At 42.6% G+C, this 19,943-nt stretch overlaps 1 protein-coding gene across 2 annotated transcripts; it reads left to right on the forward strand.

Annotated features, from left to right (window-relative positions):
• The first annotated feature begins 1,763 nt into the window (after positions 1–1,763).
• Positions 1,764–15,432, forward strand: meis3 (myeloid ecotropic viral integration site 3). 2 transcript variants are annotated; one of them, XM_050072164.1, is made up of 13 exons: positions 1,764–2,143; positions 2,519–2,620; positions 6,957–7,096; positions 7,404–7,578; positions 7,647–7,721; positions 7,823–7,873; positions 8,021–8,170; positions 8,374–8,482; positions 9,517–9,662; positions 11,284–11,360; positions 12,271–12,329; positions 12,441–12,527; positions 14,080–15,432. In XM_050072164.1, exons 2-13 carry the CDS (start codon positions 2,609–2,611, stop codon positions 14,277–14,279), a joined length of 1,281 nt encoding a protein of 426 aa, XP_049928121.1. In that variant the 5' UTR covers positions 1,764–2,143; positions 2,519–2,608; the 3' UTR covers positions 14,280–15,432. The 2 variants fall into 2 exon arrangements, with proteins under 2 accessions (XP_049928121.1, XP_049928131.1); XM_050072174.1 differs by having other exon boundaries at positions 1,773–2,143; positions 7,671–7,721; positions 14,080–15,431.
• The last annotated feature ends 4,511 nt before the right edge of the window (positions 15,433–19,943 follow it).

The raw sequence follows: 19,943 nt of genomic DNA on the forward strand, positions 1-19,943 counted from the left end.
CAGTGCAAAATTACTGTAGAGGACCTCTGAAACATGTCATCTGTAAAACAAAACACTTACTGTAAGAAGTATCAAACCAAAATGAGTGCTAAGTGTGTGTCTAAGTTTTGTTAGGATGGATTTCTACTGATAGTTGTTCCCATATAAAGACACTCTGTAACCTGTGAGATTCTTTTTTCTTATTATTTTACTGTAATATTTCACTTCACCCTGCTCTTTTATACGCCTGTGCATGGTGACAATACTAAGATAAATCTTGTTCTATGTATACAAGGGTGTGTGATATTAGAGGACATCTGTGTGTCTTTTTGGGGACAACATATGTTGTGTTAACATTATGCAGTGCAGAAAACTACAGGCGTTGCCTCACTAACACAAGGAGAAGTGATAAAAATGTCAGATCCTTTAGTGTCTGTGATGTAAATGAGAGTAATCTACATGTTTAGATAATAGTCTGTTAGATAAATGTTACTGAGACCTTAGATTTATGGTCTGAGTGAGGAAAAACACTGGCCATGACTTGTGATTTGTGAAGGCCCTCCACCAAGAGAAATAATAAACCCCAAAACCCTGTGAAGATGAATTCCTCAGATGATGCTCACCTCAGTGTTAATCCTTTTCATTCAACCTGTTAAAGTGAAAACAAGCCTTGGATCGTCTTTTCCAGCCCATTGACACTGCCTCATGGCTCAGTGTAGGAGGGGGTTGAGCGCTGTGATCACGCCTGCAGGAAACCAGCATCCTGCAGAGTTAAAAGACCCCTGGCTGTACGCTCGGTGCGGGGCCCTCACAGGCCGCCCCACGGTCAAACTCCATGCCGCCCACGGAGACGCCTGCCTCGGCCCGCTGTTCCCCGCCAAGCCGCTGCTGATTGAAGTGCAGCCGCCTGTTGGCCCCTCACAGCGGGACCGGGGGAAGAGGAGCGTTTTGAATAATTATTATGTTACTGAGGTGACATTTACAACACAAGACTGGGAGTTTAGCTATTCCACCGACATGTGAAAGGCTTTTCTCCTCTCTGGTTAAAATTAAACTTTCTCACGATGTGTTTTCTCACTTCTCCCAATCAACAAAAGAGGGCCAAAGGGTGACATTTGGGCTGTGTCAAAAGGCTGACTCACAATTGATTGACAATAACAATAAAACACTTTGAAAGCTATTATCAGCCAGTGAATTTCTTGTCGTGTAGCACGCTTCAAACTTATTTATGACCCTGTATGAGGAGAAACTTTATTAAAACTCTTTATTTTTGCTGCAAGTGCCCTTAAAACTTAACTCTCCTGCAGGCCAGACACATTTAGATTGCGCAATTTTTCTTTCTGGGTGCATTTAAAAGTGCATATTTCCAATGTGCTGCATTTGTTATCAGACTTATCAAGATTTTGAGGCGAATCCACTGCCACTTTTTAAAAGAAATATCTGTTTCCAAGCTGCAGACACGATCGTGTAAGGGATTTCATACCCAACACAGACTGTTCTTATCACCTTAATTGATTGTCTAGAGTTTAATAGACTGTTGAACGGGCTCCATCCCGCACAGAGCACGATTCTTCTTCTATCCCGAGATAGCGCAGCTGCAGCGGGGATAGGGAGAAAGTGTGGAAGGATGGAGGGATGATGGAGAAGCTCGGGAGGAGAGACGAGATAAAACGATCGCGGGGGTCTTCTTCTTCTTCTTTTCTGGCGTTTGTGTGTGTGATAAGGAGGAGGAGGAGTAACGGAGGAAGAGGAGGAGGAGGGATGGAGGAAAGGAGGAGGGGGGGCAAGAGACCCCGTCGCGTTTTGACCCTGCGAAACCTCCCCGCACACCGCCACCACCACCACCACCATCACCACTCCTCTTCCTCCTCCTCCTCCTTCTTCTTCTCTCCTCTTGAGACAGAAAACACCATCGCTCACTCCCAGCCGTGACATTTTCCAGCCTGTCGCCGTATGCTGCGCGGACAGCGAGCACAAGGAGCCAAAAAGGAAGGGACGCTTTCTGTCTGCCCTCCACAGCCACCGAGCATCCCGACGGGCTGCGAGCCGGAGCGAGAGGCGCACCAGGCGGAGGCGAGGCGCTGCAGGAAACCGCTGCTCCCTTACACCGGGTTTCTGGACTACACCGGACACGGCCCGAACAGGACTGGATATTTACGTCTCGGTGGGACATTTTACACCATTTCACTGGGAGCCCTTTTTTACATTACTCAACAGCATCAGCCAATTGCATTTATTAGGCTGCGAGCTTTATTATAGCGTTTACTGCCGCTAAGTGTATTATAAACCATTAAGCTCACATCGACAATAGCGCAGGCAAGGATATCAACGTCCATAAAATCTCCAGTCCCGTCTTAATGTAATATAAAACGCGATGGGCACGGAGTAAACACACACATACACACACAGGGAGCAGGTCTTCACTGTTTTCCACCCTCACCCTTATATTGTTGTTGTTGAATCCGTGTTGGCGGTTTGTGCGTGATGTTTATCATGTTTGCAGCTTCTGTGTTAATGAAAAATATACTTTTATTTCCAGGACCACGGGGACACAGGAAGGGGGCAAAGCTCGCTGGACTAACCGAGCAGCGCATCATCATCTCCGGTGTAGGACTGGCTGTCGAGGCGCATGGAGAAGAGGGTAGGTCTGCTGTTTTATTTATAATTATGAGAATGGTTTAAAGCAGAATCTGGCGGTTAACAGATTTTGTATCACTTTAAAGAAGAGGTAATTAGAGAAGCACCATAATGGGAGCGTATGGTTGGGGATCCTCTTTGCACTCTGTGGTCGGGTGTAGCAGGCAGACACACAAAACACAAGGCCCACTGGAAACAGACTAGTGGACTGTACTGGCATGGACTTCATGTTTAGAAAACAACAGGAAAACGTGCCCTTTTTTGTACTGTAAAACTATTACAAATGCTCTGCATGTACCACAAAATATTAATTTCTAAGCGCTTTAATGGTGCTGCAAAGAAAAAACTTTAACCAGGAACCTCTAATTCATAAAGTGAAATGCAGTTCAGTTGAGGTTATGTTATCTATATTTTGCAATGCTGATAGCAGCAATCTCTCAAAACGCTTCTGAGGAACTGTTGATTTGGATCTATGTTTCATCCTCCCCTCTGAGTGATATGGATTTATTGTGCAATGTCAGTCAGGCGTTATAATGGCACATAAGGGTTAGAGTGGTGTAGGTCAGAGAGGAGATGCAGCTCTTCAGCTTGGTAAGTAGGTGAGGTTTTTTTTTTTTTGCTACAGTGATTCAGAGGCATGTTGGAGGTGGAGGTGGTGTTGGACAAAGACAGTGGCTGATGGACAGCAGGCGAAGCTCTGAGTGGAGGAGAGCAATTAGAAGTGTACAGTGTGTAGACAGAAAATCAGTGCTGTATGAAAACAGAGCTGAGGAGTACACACACACACACACACACACACACACACACACACACACACACACATACAAAACCAACCAACAACAGCTTAAACATCAAATTTAAATGCAGATTTTCAAAGTTAAATAGGTTTCTGCTGTTAGTTTAATAATATAAATGTAGTTTCTGGGTGTAAACTGGTCATTTGTGCAGCTACAGGTTATACGAACTGGTTACTGGATGTTAAAAAAAGTAGCATGGATGTTATTTTTCATGGAGCATTTCAACTTTATACTGCACTATTCTATTTTGCACAGTGTGAGAAACAAAAGCATTTATTGGGCGAAATTTTAAGAGAACAAAATGGAGGTTAAAGATCTAATGCATGTTTGGTGGAAACACGTTGGAAGAGTGTTTTAAAAGTTTTCTTTTTTATGGCACTGTGCAGTCAGGTCCATTTTGATTTGCTGTTTTATCTGCTTTAAATTAAAGAGTCACAAACTTCTATCTGTATAGCTTAAAAAAAACTATAGGCAGCTTTAAATAAGTACTTTTGCACGTTTGCTTCAACTTTATGTTGTCCTCAGTCTTGTTTCTAAAAGTGCAGAAAAACAACTAAACTTCAAGCAAATTCACATTTACTTTTTATTTTCCTAATTCGAGGCACTGGGAAAGTTAGGGTTAGTTTGCATGTGCTTTTTATGTAGAAACGAGTTTAAGATAATAGCTATTATAATAACATAACATGGAAATGTCAACAAAGTTAGATGTACCCGGCTTTTTAAAAATAGTTAAGCAAGTTTATTAATTCAGTTAGACTTTAGGAGCGTCTGAAATATGAGTACCGAATTTTGTCTTCGTTTTTTACCCTTTATTTAACAGCCTTTAATGTTTCAGTTTAATATAAATCCAGTTCAAAGTGAAATGACGTTATTTCTGCACAGACTGCATGTTTCCCCAGATGAAGCAGCCTGTCAGGCCCGTAAAAGTTTTCTGCATCGCTTGAAAAAGCACAATTAAAACTTGTTGTCCTGCCATCTGAAGCCTGTTTACCAGCTCCGTGACTTAAAAAAAAAGGGAAAATTCGCGGAATTTGTCATCTCGACTTGTGCGCTTTGATCCGCTGGACGCGCAGAAACCCGATAGGAGCCGTGCGTAAAGAGAGACGCGCAATCCGATAGCGGTGATTGTGTTAATAGCCAGACTCCATAAAAACTAGAAGGTGTCCCGGGCCAGGGCCTCAGAGCAGGTGCTTTCTGTGATCCCGGTGGCCATATGGGACTCTGGAATACAACAATTTGATAAGCCATTTAGGACAGTGGTTCCCAAAGTGGGGTCCAGAGACCTCCAGGGGTCCTGCAGAGGGGTCTGCAAGAGGACAGTGCATGCACATGAAATTTAATTTCTCTTTTATTTAATTCCCAGAGGTCACCATAGAGAGTGTAATTGCTTTGATGTTGGGTTTCACTGTTGCTGTGTCACCACTTACAATTTAGATTCTAGTAACACCAAGATTTTTGTCCAAAAGTTTATGTGTGGAGTGCAAACAAATTGGACACTGTGAGCCATTTTGAGTTTTGATAGTGTTTAAATGTATCTTAAAATGAAAGGAAATATTTTAATCACTAAAAATCTGAGCAAATAAAAGGCTGTTGCAGTCACACACTTGTGTAGTAAATCACAGCCTCGTGGTGGCCTGCTTTGGGAACGGTGTCCACAGAAGAACTAGGCTCAGCAGATCATAACTTTTACAGCTTGGTTAAAATAATACAGAAGTGAAAGGTGTCCGGGGCCAGGCCACCTAGCAGGTGCTGTCCGTCTGTGATCCCTCTGGCCCTTTGGGACTGCGGCAGGAGTCCCTTTAATCCAGCAGAAAGAGAACAGAAGCAGATCTGCTGACCTGAGCAACGATGCCTCAGAGACAGAGGCTGCAGCGAAGCACAAATTAGCTCGCTAACACAGAGAAAGAGAGGGGGGAAACCAGAGAGTCACACATGTATATTCATGATGCAACATGTACAAGTTGTGTCTGTTCTGTGTCTGTGCATGTGTGTGTGATTTCATCTGTGAGCGTGCCATATGTGTGTCTGATTCACTGTGTTGGAGGGTGTGTGAGCGGGCCCCTGTGAGGCTGTCACAGCGGGTTGTGAGGGACGTCTCAGCACGGCTCCTGTCTAGTCTGAGTTGAGGAGGGAGGAGACGATATTAGCAGCTACAGGCTCATCGTCTTTCTCCATGGATCTCATCTCCCTCTTTACATGTCTCCTCCTTCGCTCCTCTGCTAAGCACCAAAACAGCAGACTTTTCAAGAACCGAGAAAATCTGCTTTTTTATCTTGACTTGCTTTGAGATTCAGAGGTTATCCAAGTGCATTTGAAAAGGGTTTATGATCCTGAGGGTGACAGGATTTTCAGCAGCATGTAATCCTTCAACTGAAGTGAGAGAGTTTTCCTGATGAGGGAATGGGGATGTGCACACACAGCTGGACTTTGCTCCATCAATTTACACACACACACTTGGAGTATAGCCAAAATGCATCAATGTAAATTAGACAGAATGATTTGATAAAAAGGACTTTATGCTCTTCTCACTGTTGATTTTTGTTGATACTGGGGTTTGTTTTGCTTGCAACGATTAAAACATCTTCCCCACTACAACACTACTATCATTAAAACTGACAAAAACATATGCATGTACGAGGGCTGCACAAGTAATCGAAATGTAATCGAAATGGCCAAGTGCAAAATCAGAATTGTAGGAGCTGCAATTTTTTGGTAAAGGTAAAACGTGTCACAACGTATCATTATTAATGAAGCATTGTGGTGCTACAGAGATACCTACAATGCCTACAAATCATATTCCAGATGTAAGGGAACACGCTTTGGTACAGACACCAGCAAAAATCACTCCATCTTCTATTTTTTTCAGTGAAGATGAAATACAAAATTTTCCTTCCCACTTAAATCTGCAGTCAAAATAATGGCGATATAATTTTTTTGGGCATATTGTGCAGCCATAGCATGTATACACATGCAATCTGAAATAATTGGTGCATTAACCAATCAGTGGATTGGAAAAAAAATAATCAGCAACCATTTTAGTAATGTTTTAAATCATTTTTTTTTTATGGCAAAAATGCCCATAATTAACTGGTTCCAGCTTCTTAAATGTAAGAGAAATGTTTTTCTTAGTTTTCTACGATAGTAAATTGACTATCTTTGGATTTTTGAATGTTGGTTGGAGAAAAAAAAAGCAAACTGTACATGTCAACTTAGGTTTTGGAGCTATAGACCAAACAATTAATCGAGAAACAATTGTAGGTTCAGTGAAAATACATGTTAGCTGCAGCCCTAATAAACACACAAACCACATTAAGTTCTGTTCTTAATAAGCAGCGCCAAATTCGTTCAACAATTCAAACACTGCTGCAGCTGTAAAAGAGCAGCAGCAGATCTCCTAACTGAGCATTCGTCCAGTAAGTCGTGTCTCAGAAGCCCCCTGACAGCTCAGCTCCACAACACACTCACAATACGACTTGATGTCAGACAAGCACAGATGTCGAATGTGTCTCATGTTTTCCGTCTTTCCATCTAATTGTGTTTCAGTATGAAGAGCTGGTGCACTACTCAGGGTCGGAGGGCATGTCGGTGGGGGGGTACGGGGACGATGTCAGGCCGCTTCCTCCCCCACACTACGGACCCACCATACCCGACTCCCTCAAACACCACAAAGACCAGATCTACGGGTAAGCATGTGTGTTTGAAACCCTAGATGTGGAGGAAATAATGATTTATGCAGCCTGTTAGCGACAACATTGTTTAAATTACATCTGCGCTTTTAGCAGATTGACAAACGGTTTATATTTGTGTGGCGAATATTAAAATACATGTGAAGTGTTTACAGCTGTCTGTGCTATAAAGTTTCTGTAACACCTTCTGTGAATGTATCGTGTGTACACTATGTCAACTGTTACTGTGTTTATGTATAGTATGTTAACTGTGTATATATATATGTGTGTGTGTGTGTGTGTGTGTGTGTGTGTGCGTGTGCAGTCACCCACTGTTTCCACTGCTGGCCTTAGTGTTTGAAAAGTGCGAGCTCGCCACCTGCTCCCCTCGAGACTCCGCCTCCCTCTCAGCCACCTCCCACCTCCCCGGCATGACCAATCACAGCGACGTCTGCTCCTCTGAATCCTTCAACGATGACATCGCCGCATTTGCAAAACAGGTGAGTGGCAGCCGTGAGAGCCAATCACAGAACAGACATCAGTGAAAGGATGTTTTTAGGTTTTGTAGTCATTTGGTTTTTTTGCGTCGCAGATCCGTTCGGAGAAGCCCATATTTTCTTCCAATCCTGAGCTCGACAACTTGGTACGGCGTGCACAGAAATCACATGAAAGTATAAACGCGCTTTTTCACACGTGCATTGTGGGATATGTGCTGATAAGAAATCCACTTTCTCCTCTCCACAGATGATCCAGGCCATACAGGTTCTTCGCTTTCATTTACTGGAGTTAGAGAAGGTTGGTCAGTCTTACATTACATTACATATGGAGATGTGTGAATTGCTTTAAGAGAGGCTTTAAAAAATGTGAACTTGTCCTTTAATTAACACATAGGCTCTGATTAAGTCAATTAACAGTATGATGAATGTAAATCTGTTTCCGCAGGTGCATGATCTGTGCGATAACTTCTGCCACCGCTACATCACCTGTCTAAAGGGCAAAATGCCCACAGACCTCATCCTGGACGACCGGGAGGGCGGCTCCAAGTCTGACATGGAGGACTTCACCGGATCCTGCACCAGTCTGTCGGAGCAGGTGAAACAAGCTGTCAGAGTGCAGGATGTTAAACAGCATGCAGTGACGCTGTAGGAGCGACACCACCGCTCACCTGCCCATCTGCATTCACTGGATGTCTGAATAATGACCGTGTGTTTCACTCTCACCTGCTGGGAGTTCTCCATCTTCCCATTGCTCCACCTCCTCCACCAATCGCCTCTCTGTCTCTTCTCTCCCTGCAGAATGCATCGTGGTTACGGGAGCCAGATGAATGTGCCACGACTCCCCTGGGAACGCCAGGCACCTGCGGCCTGCCTTCACACAGCACAGCAGACAACTGTAGCGACACAGGTACACACACACACACATATATACACACAGTGGAAATACTGTATGAGTGAGAAAAGACTGCACTGTATTAACATTTTGATTTTCTGTCTTAAAGGGGCAGTACACCACAAAATCAAAAAAACATATTTTTCCGTTTACCTGTAGAGCTATTTATAAATCTAGACTGTTTTGGTGTGAGCTGCAGAGTGTTGGAGATATCAGCCGTAGAGATGTCTGCCTCCACTCCAATATAATGCAACTAGCCGGCACTCGGCTTGTGGTGCTCAAAGTTCCAAAAAATAAATTTGGAAACACTCAACGGCAATGTCTCCGTCCAGAAATCATGACTCAGTTACTCAAGATAATCCACAGACCTTGTTGTGAGCAGTTTCAAGTAGGAACTATTTTCTTTCTACCAAACTACCCCCGGAAAACTGAGTTACTGTGCAGAAGGAAGCGTGCATCTACTCATGGACGAGAGGCTCTTGCTCTTGACAGTGTGAGACATACACATTAATGGCGTCCTCCTCGGCTGAGCTATAACGCTAGCTAGCTCAGTGGTGCTAGGTGAGCTAGGACTAGATGCATGCTTCCTTCTGCACAGTGATACGGTTGGCAGGTATAGTTTGGTAGAAAAAAAAAGTTCCTACGTGAAACTGTGCAGAGAGAGAGACATTGCTGTTGAGTTTTTCAAATGTATTTTCGGGATACTTTGCACCACTTGCTGAGTGTCATGTAGTCACATTTTATCGGAGAGAAGGCAGACATCTCTACGGCCAATAACCTCCAACACTCGGCAACTCACACCCAAACAACTGAGACTGATAAATAGCACTACAGGTAAGATTTTGGGGTGACCTGTGCCTTTAAGATTACTTAGATTAGATTAGATTTATCTCATTAGCAAATCATTGTTGTTAAAGCTGGATACTCAAAATTGGTCAATTTTAGTTGTAAAACACACATTATTGCAACATATCAGAAAATACTGTGAGCTTGTATCAGCTGATAGACATTCATACAGTCCCTGAAATATGATTTGTGCATCCCTGCAGGCGATGGTCTGGACGGAGGAGCTGCCTCCCCCAGTACAGGAGACGACGACGACTCCGACAGAGACAGGAGGAACAACAAGAAGCGGGGAATCTTCCCCAAAGTGGCCACAAACATCATGAGAGCGTGGCTCTTCCAGCACCTGTCGGTGAGAAAGCTTTGTCACAGTTTTATCACATCAAAGACAAATATTGGATTTGGACAATAATTAAAACCTGCAGGGCTGTAACAAACAAAGGAAAGCTGGTGGACGGCGCTGCACGAGAGACTAATTACTGAAAGAGAGGATTTAGTGTGAGGCAAAACGTCACTGACAGGAACAGACAGAAGAGGGAACCGAGTGTGTAATGGAGGTCAATTAAATTAAATGAAAAATCGGGGGATTAAGTGATTATGTGAATATGCTCGCTATTGAATAACTGTGGAAGTGATAGAAATGGAGTGAGTAATTGTTGGTGAGGTAATTAGCTACTAAATGAGGCAGGTCAAATGTTGCTTCACTCCAATTATTACAGTACGTGTGTGTGTGTGCGAGAGAGAGGAATACAGAGGGAGACCGAGGGCTTGCTGAGATTGAAAATGTGAATTCAGATGGAAGGTCATCAGTATTCACACCGAGCTTTCTCTCACATGCAACTGTAGATTTAAGATGAAGTTACATTACGTCATTAGTTGCCTCGAGATTATTCTGTTGTTGATCCACAAGAATTCAGTCATGTTTGGACAAAAAAAAAGCTGGGTTTTTGCTCTCTTTAAAGGGTAACACAACCTAAATGAGGTATTCCAGTGTTATTTCCGTGGCTTAGGAAAGTCCAATCAAAATACCAGAGAATTAAGTCTCAAACTTGTGATGTCATTAAGTATAAAGTCTGGAGCTGCTCCATTGACGTTGACTTATGTACCTAAATTAAAGCTGTTATCTCAAAGCCACCAGACTACACGGACAAAACACTTATTCTACTTGGCACAACGCGGGAGTTGCTGGTCTAATGCTGCCCCGATTGATGTGTAAGGGAAAGCAGTGAAAATATTCCAAATATAGTGTACACTTAAGCTGATATTGATTTTTTTTAGGTGGCCAAAATATGTTTTGCTGCGGCCCCCGTCCACAGCAATACGTTGCTTAGCTTCCGAGATCGTAGATTTGGTTTATCAAAGACGATAAGCACAGCAGAGACGTCAGATAGGTCGGACCATCGTGTTTAACTGTTAATCTTTAAATGGTACAGCTCCTGCTGAAATTGACAATACACATAAACAAGTTTGGCGAAATCTCCGCAATTGAAAACACAGTGAAAACAGATGTCTACTCGGACGTTAGCGAGACATCAGGAAGATTTGATCTAGGCTATACCAACTGGTCTAGCTCCTTAGACATTAGCTCAAAGTCCAGGCAGTTTAATAACTTTAGCGTTATACTTATGTTCGGCCATGTCGTCCAGCTAGTTTGCTGTCTCTGTCAAGTAGCTGTCCATTAGTCACTAACTCTACAGCACGAAACAACGCTTCAAAATAATGTGTTTTTTACCAAACTTGACATGTTTGCGAGTCACTTGTGGTCCATTCAGAATGGACTCATGACCCACTTTTGGACCAAGACCCACCAGTTGTTCACTGTCTACACAGCAGCCCCAGACTCTATACCCGGTGACATCACAAATATTAGTTTGAGCACTCTAGTTTTTGGATTTGGAGGAGAGTTATTTATGTTTACTGATATTTTTGGACTAAATTTGAAATTAACCCTTGCTCTGTATGTCCTCCCCCAGCACCCGTACCCGTCTGAGGAGCAGAAGAAGCAGCTGTCCCAGGACACAGGACTGACCATCTTACAGGTCAACAACTGGTCAGTGCACTCTCAATCAATACACTAATTCTAGCCCTGTGGCTCACCAATAATCAGTTAAACTGTCATGTTTAAATGTAAAACGCCAACTTTCAATTTAACAGCATGGCTGCGGCCACGTCAATAACATATTGGCGTGATAGTTTGGTGCAGAAATGAACAGTATCTACATTTTACAGCTCACTCTTATTGCAGTTTTTGCTTGGTAACTCCTTATCGTGCATGTTTTGTGCAAATAAATGTCAGTTGAATGAAAGGTCGCACTTTTACGAGACTTTTAGGCCATGAGACTGTAATCTATTTTATTAGAGAGGGGCTCGTAACGGAGGAAGAAATGTCTTGCTAAGCATCTTTTTCTGAAGCTGCAGCACAGTAAAATCCACTTGCTCTATGTTCATAAAACAGAATAGCAAATCAATATCCAATAATCAGATGGTTTACTGCCCCACAATCCCCTGTGTGCTCCCCAGGCACACGTGTATCTCAACAAGCAGAACACACACACACGTACGGGACGTTTTCATGTTTCTGATCAGTTAGTTCTGTCATAATGTTTCATGTCTGCACCTCAGATACTGAGACAGAAACATATCCAAAAGAGGAAGTGTGCTTTACATGTCAAACAATAGATTCTGCAATCTGATAACTTACATGTTTTTATTTGTACCCCGCTGCAGCAAACACACAGAGTGACCCAGTCAATGCAGATCAATCAATTATCACAGGGCGATCAATACCTGCTCTGCCCTAACGTTGATTTACTCTGCCCTCTAAAAGGGTTAAGTGGTTGTAAAATGGAAAAGGTTAATAGTCTCCCGGTCAGCCTTTTTCTTCATTAACGGGTGGCCTCGTCCATCTCTCTCCCTGTTTCTGAACACACTCTTTCTTTACGTCTCTGTCCCCTGTGCAGGTTCATCAACGCCAGGAGGAGAATAGTTCAGCCGATGATTGACCAGTCAAATCGCTCAGGTCGGTGTTTATAAGTCAGTCAGCTGGTCACTGGCTCTCTCAGTTCATGTGTATATACGAGTGTGTGTGTGTGTTGTATATCTGTGTCTGACGGTGTGTGTTGTCTCACAGGTCAGGGTGGCCCGTACAGCCCAGAGGGAGCAGCTCTTGGGGGCTACGGGCTTGACGGACAGGCCCACCTTGGGCTACGAACAGCAGGTACAGTAGCCTGTAGGGAAATACTGCTCTTCTTCACATGCGTACAGAACAGAGCACAAAATACACAACTCCAGGATAATGACAATGATATAGAATATTTTTCACTGTCAACAAATCCCATGAAAAAACAAAGACAATGAACTGATTCTACTCTCAGTATTGTTTGTGTAAACAAAGCCTGATATTTTATTCCTCTGAGTTCCATTGTTGTCCAAAAACTATTCGAACGTTTCTTCATCATCATGAACACACACACGGTTATTTATTTTGACTCAATCCCACATGCACCGTCCTGCAGCCCCAAATACTCACCAGAGCTCCAAATGTGGATTAATCCACGTCTGAAAATAGTCCCTCAAATTCCATTATTTCCTCCTGTTTAAGTGACATTTATTAAAAACTACAGTGGCCAACTGTTTCTAAAAATTAATAAACCTTTTAAAATATGAAACTAAATGCATATTTTTTAAGATTTACCTCTTCATTGGGAACAAATAGTTGTGGGGTTGAGGGCCACACAGGCGCTGGAGACTTTAACACTGTTAGTTTTAATCTTTGGTCTTTCCAAAGGATTTTTGGAGAACAACAAAAAAAAAAAATAGAGAGAGAGCATATCACCCTTTAAGTCCATGTAAGGACAGATTAGATAAAAAACACAGTCACTGCTGAGTCTTCGCAAAAAAAGTAAAATAAAAATTTAAAAGAAATATGGCTTTAAGGGGGCACAGTTGAAGTGAGTAATTTTAAATAAAAATTCACATATAAATATTTATACTCTGTTTAATCTTCACTGTGCTTTTTAATTAAATACTGTGAATATAAATATTTAAAGGCATGAGTCAAGAGTGAGTGAGTACTTTTTAGTGACGTGTCAGAGGTAGTTTCCGTGCAGACTCCTACTCAGCCTTCCAAAAACTCCTGTTATTTTTCCTATAATTTGAACATAATTAAATGACGAAGTTATTGAAGGCAGCATTGTGTTGGAAGCTGTGGATGGATGCTTTAAAGGAATAATCTGTATGATTTAAATGTGAACTAAAGGTACGCTGACCACCAAAAGTCACAACAACAGACTGAACCCTCTTCCCCATTCTGATGCTGAGCTTGAACTTCAGCAGGTTGTCTTGACCGTGTCTACATGCCTAAATACACTGAGTTGCTGCCATGAGATTAGCTGATTAACTATTTGTGTTACCCAGCAGTTGAATAGGTGTACCTATTTAAGTGAACGATGAGTGTATGTTTGTCTGTATTTAAGGGGAACTTTTATAACAATGGTTACGACCTAGGAAGAGCTGGTACAGAATATTTGTGATACCGTCAGACAGAGTGGAATAAGATGATTTTAACAAAGTGAAATCTACTAAAACAACGGCAGAGAACTGCATAACATGGGGTTAAAGTAGCAGGATTTAGATTCTGTGATTGAGGGTGGTTTGCCAAATTAAATTAAATCCTGTGCACTGCATCCGTTCTGTATTTATCCGCTTCAGTGGAGCTAAATCATAAAAAATATCCCACTTGTAAATGTAAACCTGTGTCTTCCCACCAGGTCTCCAGGGGATGTCTTCTCTGCAGGGTGACTACCCAGGCGCTCTACTGTCCCAACCAGGCTATCCTCCCCACCCGGGACCCTCCCTCCACCCTTACCCGGGCCCTCACCCCCATGCCGCCATGCTGCTCCACCCGCCGCCACATGCACACCCCGCAGAGCCACTCCTCGCCCAGGGACTGGACATACATGCACACTAGTTGTGGGGGGGGGAGTCGGAGTTATGTGTGTGTGTGTGTGAGGGAAATGTACTGTATGAATGTGTGAGTGTGTGCGGTGAGATATGAGTGTGCGTGTGTGTGTGTGCTGTGTATGTGTGATGACGCATACTGAACACTATTTATAGAAAAAAAGACACATTGCTCCAAAAGTTTACATTCCCCACTGAAAGACACTGACCTCAATGTAGCTGTTCCACTCACTCACACACATACGAGTAGACATAAACATTACACTCAAACACACACACACACACACACACACACACATACACACACACACACACACACACACAGTCTGGACCCACAGGTTTAAGCCATACCTCTTTCAGAGTAGAAGTGCTTCCTCCTCTCCAAATGTCTCCACTGTGTCCTGTGGGTGAGACACATGCTTTAAACCACACTTCCCATCATGCCTGCTGAACCACAAGACGACAGTCGAACGGCTCGAAGAGACAGATGAATATTTGTCCCCAGACTTTGCGACAGCACACGGACGTTACTGGATGGGACTCGATCCTGTGAACACGCCTTCTTCACTTCTCCCTGTCTTCCTGCACTCGTTGACTGTCACACACACAAACACACACACCTTCACACACACTTTACTCAAAGCTGATTTGAGTTTTTTCTTATTCTATTTTTATATTTATGTGTGCCACTCCAGGCAGATGCAGCTTCACGTGAGCTTGTCGAAATATTAGTGCTCTTCCTCAGCATGAAGCTAAACACTATGAATGACTTCCAGTCTGCCTCGCTCTCGTACCACTGACCTCCTTAAGATGCCAACAGGCGTCCGTTACCTTAGGATCTTTCCTACACACATGCAAACACACAACATACACACACATAGCAGCAACACTGAAAGCCATTTCCACACACACACACACACACATATACATATACATATACATATACATACACAAACACACACACACACACACAGACACAAAATCTCTGTAAGCATTTCTAGTACATTTTTTGTGTGTCACGGTAGTGTGTGAGGGGAGCTGCAGCCAAAGGACTCTTGAAACATTCGGCTCCCTCTCCACTCTGCTCGGACTGCTGAAACATTTCTGAATGATGATGGGAAATACAGTTAAAGTATTAAAATGTTTTTTTTGTAAGACTTGTCACTGGTTGTCTGTTTTTGCATGTTGTCTGATTCTCCCTGTGGCCAGGAGGTGATGGGTTTTCTGACAGCAGCAACAGTCATGTGTTTGGAGGGTATTGAGGAACTGGGTAGATAGTGTACAGACTCTGAAACTGCACGTCAGCAGTGGCGCACCTAAGGGGGGTCAGGGGGGCTATGGTTACGGCTTGAAGTGACGTTCACTGCTCAAATCAAAATGGCAGTGGATGGCATATTCGCTCGCTGCAGCAGGTGCTCTGCCCTCGCCGAGCCCTCTGTTTCCGACCTCACAACCATCCAGTGTTGGACGGTGGGTCACTACACCAGCCTCCTGGGTGAAAGTATCTGATTGTTGGATCCATCAACATCCCCTCCCACCTGCCATACTCAGACTTTTCGCCCCCTTAACTTGCGTTGATGTCCCACAGCATTTCCCCCTGATGCCAGTGTGCACTGTTACACAACAATGCTAACAGCCGCATATCATGCCGACATGAAAAGACAATTTTTGTCGTCGGTGTCTGACACCGGAAGTCTCTGCCCAAGCACTTATATTCGACGACTTCGACAAAGTTTTAAACATGTTTTTGTTAATTAGATCATACATAAAGAAGCCAGAAGTGTGCAGTTGATAAAAAACACCCTAAAATTAAAAATGCTGATTTTGGTGAGACACCTACCGGGAGATCTTTTGAATAAAAGTATAAAATATTATGGGGAAAACAAATTGTTGGTGGTTTTGTGCTCGCTGTTGGGACATATTCTCAAGTCTGTTCCAAAGTTGACCCATCTCACATAATGTCTGAATTATGGAAGTTTCCATCTGGTATCACCACTGATGGCCAAAACCACTCACTCTAGAGATTTGTATAGTTTATATTGTACAATACTTTGTCAGGAAATGGAACCCAGCCAATGTCTAGGCTCTCTGTTTGTCAGAAAATGTAGAAACTGACAGTCAGTTATGTGCAGTGGTTCCCAACTGGTACAAAAGTGGGTCACAGGTCCATTCTGTATGGACCACAAGTGACTCGCAAACGTGTCAAGTTTGTAAAAAACACACTTTATTTATAAGTACAGTCGATTTTTGGCATAATTTGCTCTCAAACTAGCTCGGCTACATGGCCAAACACAAGTATGACACTATATGTATTGAACGGTGTGGACCTTGAATTAATGACGAAGGAGAAATCTGGATCCTGTTGCTGGACCAGTTGGGAACCACTGGTTTAGCACAAAAGCAACTCAGGATTGGCCTTTTATAAGCACTGTAAAATGTTGCTCGTTTTGCAGCAACTTTCCTCTGAAACACAAATGCATTTTCCCCCAGAAACACAACAGCAGCGGGAAAATTCCTTCCTCTGAGCTCTGTTTGAGCTCGTCAGTTGCTTGGTTTTTCTCATCATCTTATCCTATAACTTTTATCAATCCATCAGATATGTTTAAATCAACTATCATCACACTAACAAATTTGAAGCCCCCTCTTCTCACTCACAGACACAGCCAGAGTCAAAAACAGATGATTAAATAATTAAAAGCAGCCCAAACCAGCTTGGGTGTTCTTGATTTACAATAATCTATACGACTCAGGAATATTTTGATTCCTTCATGAGATGTTCCGCTCACTTTTACACAACCCTCTCTTGATAAATAGTTTAATCTATCTCCTTTTTTCCAATCATAAGTCACATCAGTCCGTCCCCTCCTCTGTGTGACTCTGAGGTGCAGTGATCTGTCACACAGACAGGGTTATCACAGGGAAAAGATTTTATCTTTAATGCCTCATAGCGTGGGCCGGAGCTCCTTGTGGCTCATGTAGATCTTTTACAGTCCTTTCAATCTTCTTTCATACTTGTTTATCACCTTAATTAAGGATAATTACAGGATGTCAACATGTACAAACTCTTCAAACTTAAACAATCGTTTTGCAACTCGATGTACGTGCTCTGTCCTTAGCCTTCACCTCTTCTCTGATCTACATCCTTTAAGCCGTCAAACATCCATACATAATTCCACCCTTTGCCACCCTACATCACCCACAGCACCCCAAACACACAACAAACACTGAATACCCCTTCACCCTGCCCCCATTCGGCCTGGAGCAGGAGGCGGGGTCAGGGGCCAGAGTTCAAACAGGGGTCAACAGGAAATGGCTGTTCTCCCTGGCACCCGGATCCTGACCTCAGCACCCCTCCACTTTTCATTTCTCTCATTTGTCCCTCCACACATTCATTCCTGGGGCATGTTGGTCAGGATGGGTCCCTCACTTTTACTCTCCACCTCTCGCTTTTTCACGACACGTAACAGGCCTCGCAACTTTTGTCTCAGTCCAAACTTATTCCACATCAGGATGACCTCTGAGGATTGAGGGGTGAACGCTGGTTTAACACAAAGCTATTTGTGGGACGGCATGTGCACACTTTATTTTTTTTCATGACATGATAAAATGAATAAACACTTATTCCTTGAGTTAAAATGTGGTCACGTGTACACTGAAAACATACACTGTCCATAATTTATGTTATGATAATGGGTAACTTTCTTTTCTCATGTCTTTGTATCTAAGTTACTAATGTGAATAGCTTTTTTTTTTTTTAATTGAGCTGGCATTGGGCAGGGGCAAAACAGGCTGCAACGTAACAATTTGGGGCATTTGGTGCCATCAATTAACATCCACCAAAAGTGCTTTTTTTGCGCCACTAAAAGGCTGAGATTATTACAAGTGTCTGACACCATTATATAGAAAGGGTCTATGACAGAGTGAGATCCTTTTTGACGAGAAACAGCCCCAAGATTGCTGTCCAGAAACCTATAAGACTCCATTTAAATAAAGAGTAACTTTAGTTTAGCCAGCATATTTTCACATCTAACTGGGTGAATTTAGCATTCACATTAACCCAACTAGAGTCGGTGATTATTGGAACTGTTGAGAAACAAACCAAGATGTCTTTTGCAAGTTTAATTTTGTTTCTTTCAACTTCGAGCAAAGTTACTGTTTATTTAAATGGAGTCTGGTGGGTTTGGCGATAGCGATTTCGGGGCTGTTTCTAGTTAAACAAAAAGGAGCTTAGTCTTTAACAAGAGAGGTCTGTTTACGTACCTCATATTTTCAGACACTGAAAACAACAGTCTGAGCCTGTCAGTGGAAAAAACAAGCACCATTAGTGGATGTAAATTTATGGTGTGAACATGATTTACACTGCAGCCTGTTTCGCCCCTGCTGGCTGTAGTGGTCTCTCTCAATGCTGGACCAGATTCAAAACAGTTGGTACCAGTCATCACTTAGACACAGAAACATGGGGAAGGTTTCACTGTAAGTGTTTTGGTTTAGTCCAACATCTATTCTAAAAAAGTCACTTAAAAATCTTTCCTCATACCAAAAAAAAAAAAAAAAGAAGACAAAAAGTACATAAAATCCAGTGATTTTCCCCCCTATGAATCATTGTAATATTTTATAAAGGTCATTTTAAATTTCTCGCATTTCAGCCCAACTTAAAACAAGACTAAGAGTCTACAGATATTCTGTGATTGTAAAAATGTGTAGTTTATTAAAACTGACTAAAAAGTGTTGTAACATTTCTTCAACTAAAATGTGCATCATACATCTCCAATGTGGCGCCTTTCCTCTAGATTTAGCCAAACCTCAATGGCGGTGGCTCGTCTTGAGTCTCCCTAGCAATTAGACTAATTATGGATTCCAAATTCAAAAAAGGACAACTGAGAATTTAATAGTTTATGGACAGATTTCTGTGCTTTCGCCGGCAATGCTGCAAAGTTAAAGTAGCAAATTATCATGAGAGAAGCTAACTTGTGGTAAAATATTTTGATGGATGCTCATCCGGAGCCATTAGTAATATTAATAGGGAAATTTAGATACCTTCATTATAAGGTTCAAATACGTTTGTGGCTCCATACAGATTTTATTTCCTTTTTTTGGGCCAAAAATTGCTTTCTATCAGTAAAGGTTGCTGACCCCTGGTTTAGGCGCTCATAGCACAGATCGTGGTCTGTAGTCTGTAGTTCAAAACAGAAAAGGTCAACAATGACCTGAACCACTAGTCAGCAGTTACCACTATCTTCCTTAAACATCCAGGATCAGCCGAGCTCTACTTTGAATACACAAACTCCCTACAACAACTGAACCTGTTGATCTATAACGCTGCACTCCATCTATAATGTATGAATATTACCACTCTTGAAAGATTTTTTTTCCCCTCTCCAGCTATTTGAAAACAACGATCCTAAAATGTATGAACCTGCAACACCACAACCCGGGCAGGACTCTCAGCAGAAAAATCAACAACACATACTTTATTCATACATCAGTGTACAGCCCTCTCTCACAGTATCATTCATAGTCATACCCTCAGCTTATTATTGGCTCAGATAGATTGCCAGCCCTTCCTTTCACCAACAGAGACTCCATTCGACGGTGGGAATTACACTGCATAAAAATCTGCCTTTATGTTGACAAATGAAGAGAAGAGGAGGAAAAAGGGGGAGGAGATCGTGCT

This window comes from Epinephelus moara, chromosome 2 (genome assembly GCF_006386435.1).
Source record: "Epinephelus moara isolate mb chromosome 2, YSFRI_EMoa_1.0, whole genome shotgun sequence".
NCBI lineage: Eukaryota > Metazoa > Chordata > Actinopteri > Perciformes > Serranidae > Epinephelus > Epinephelus moara.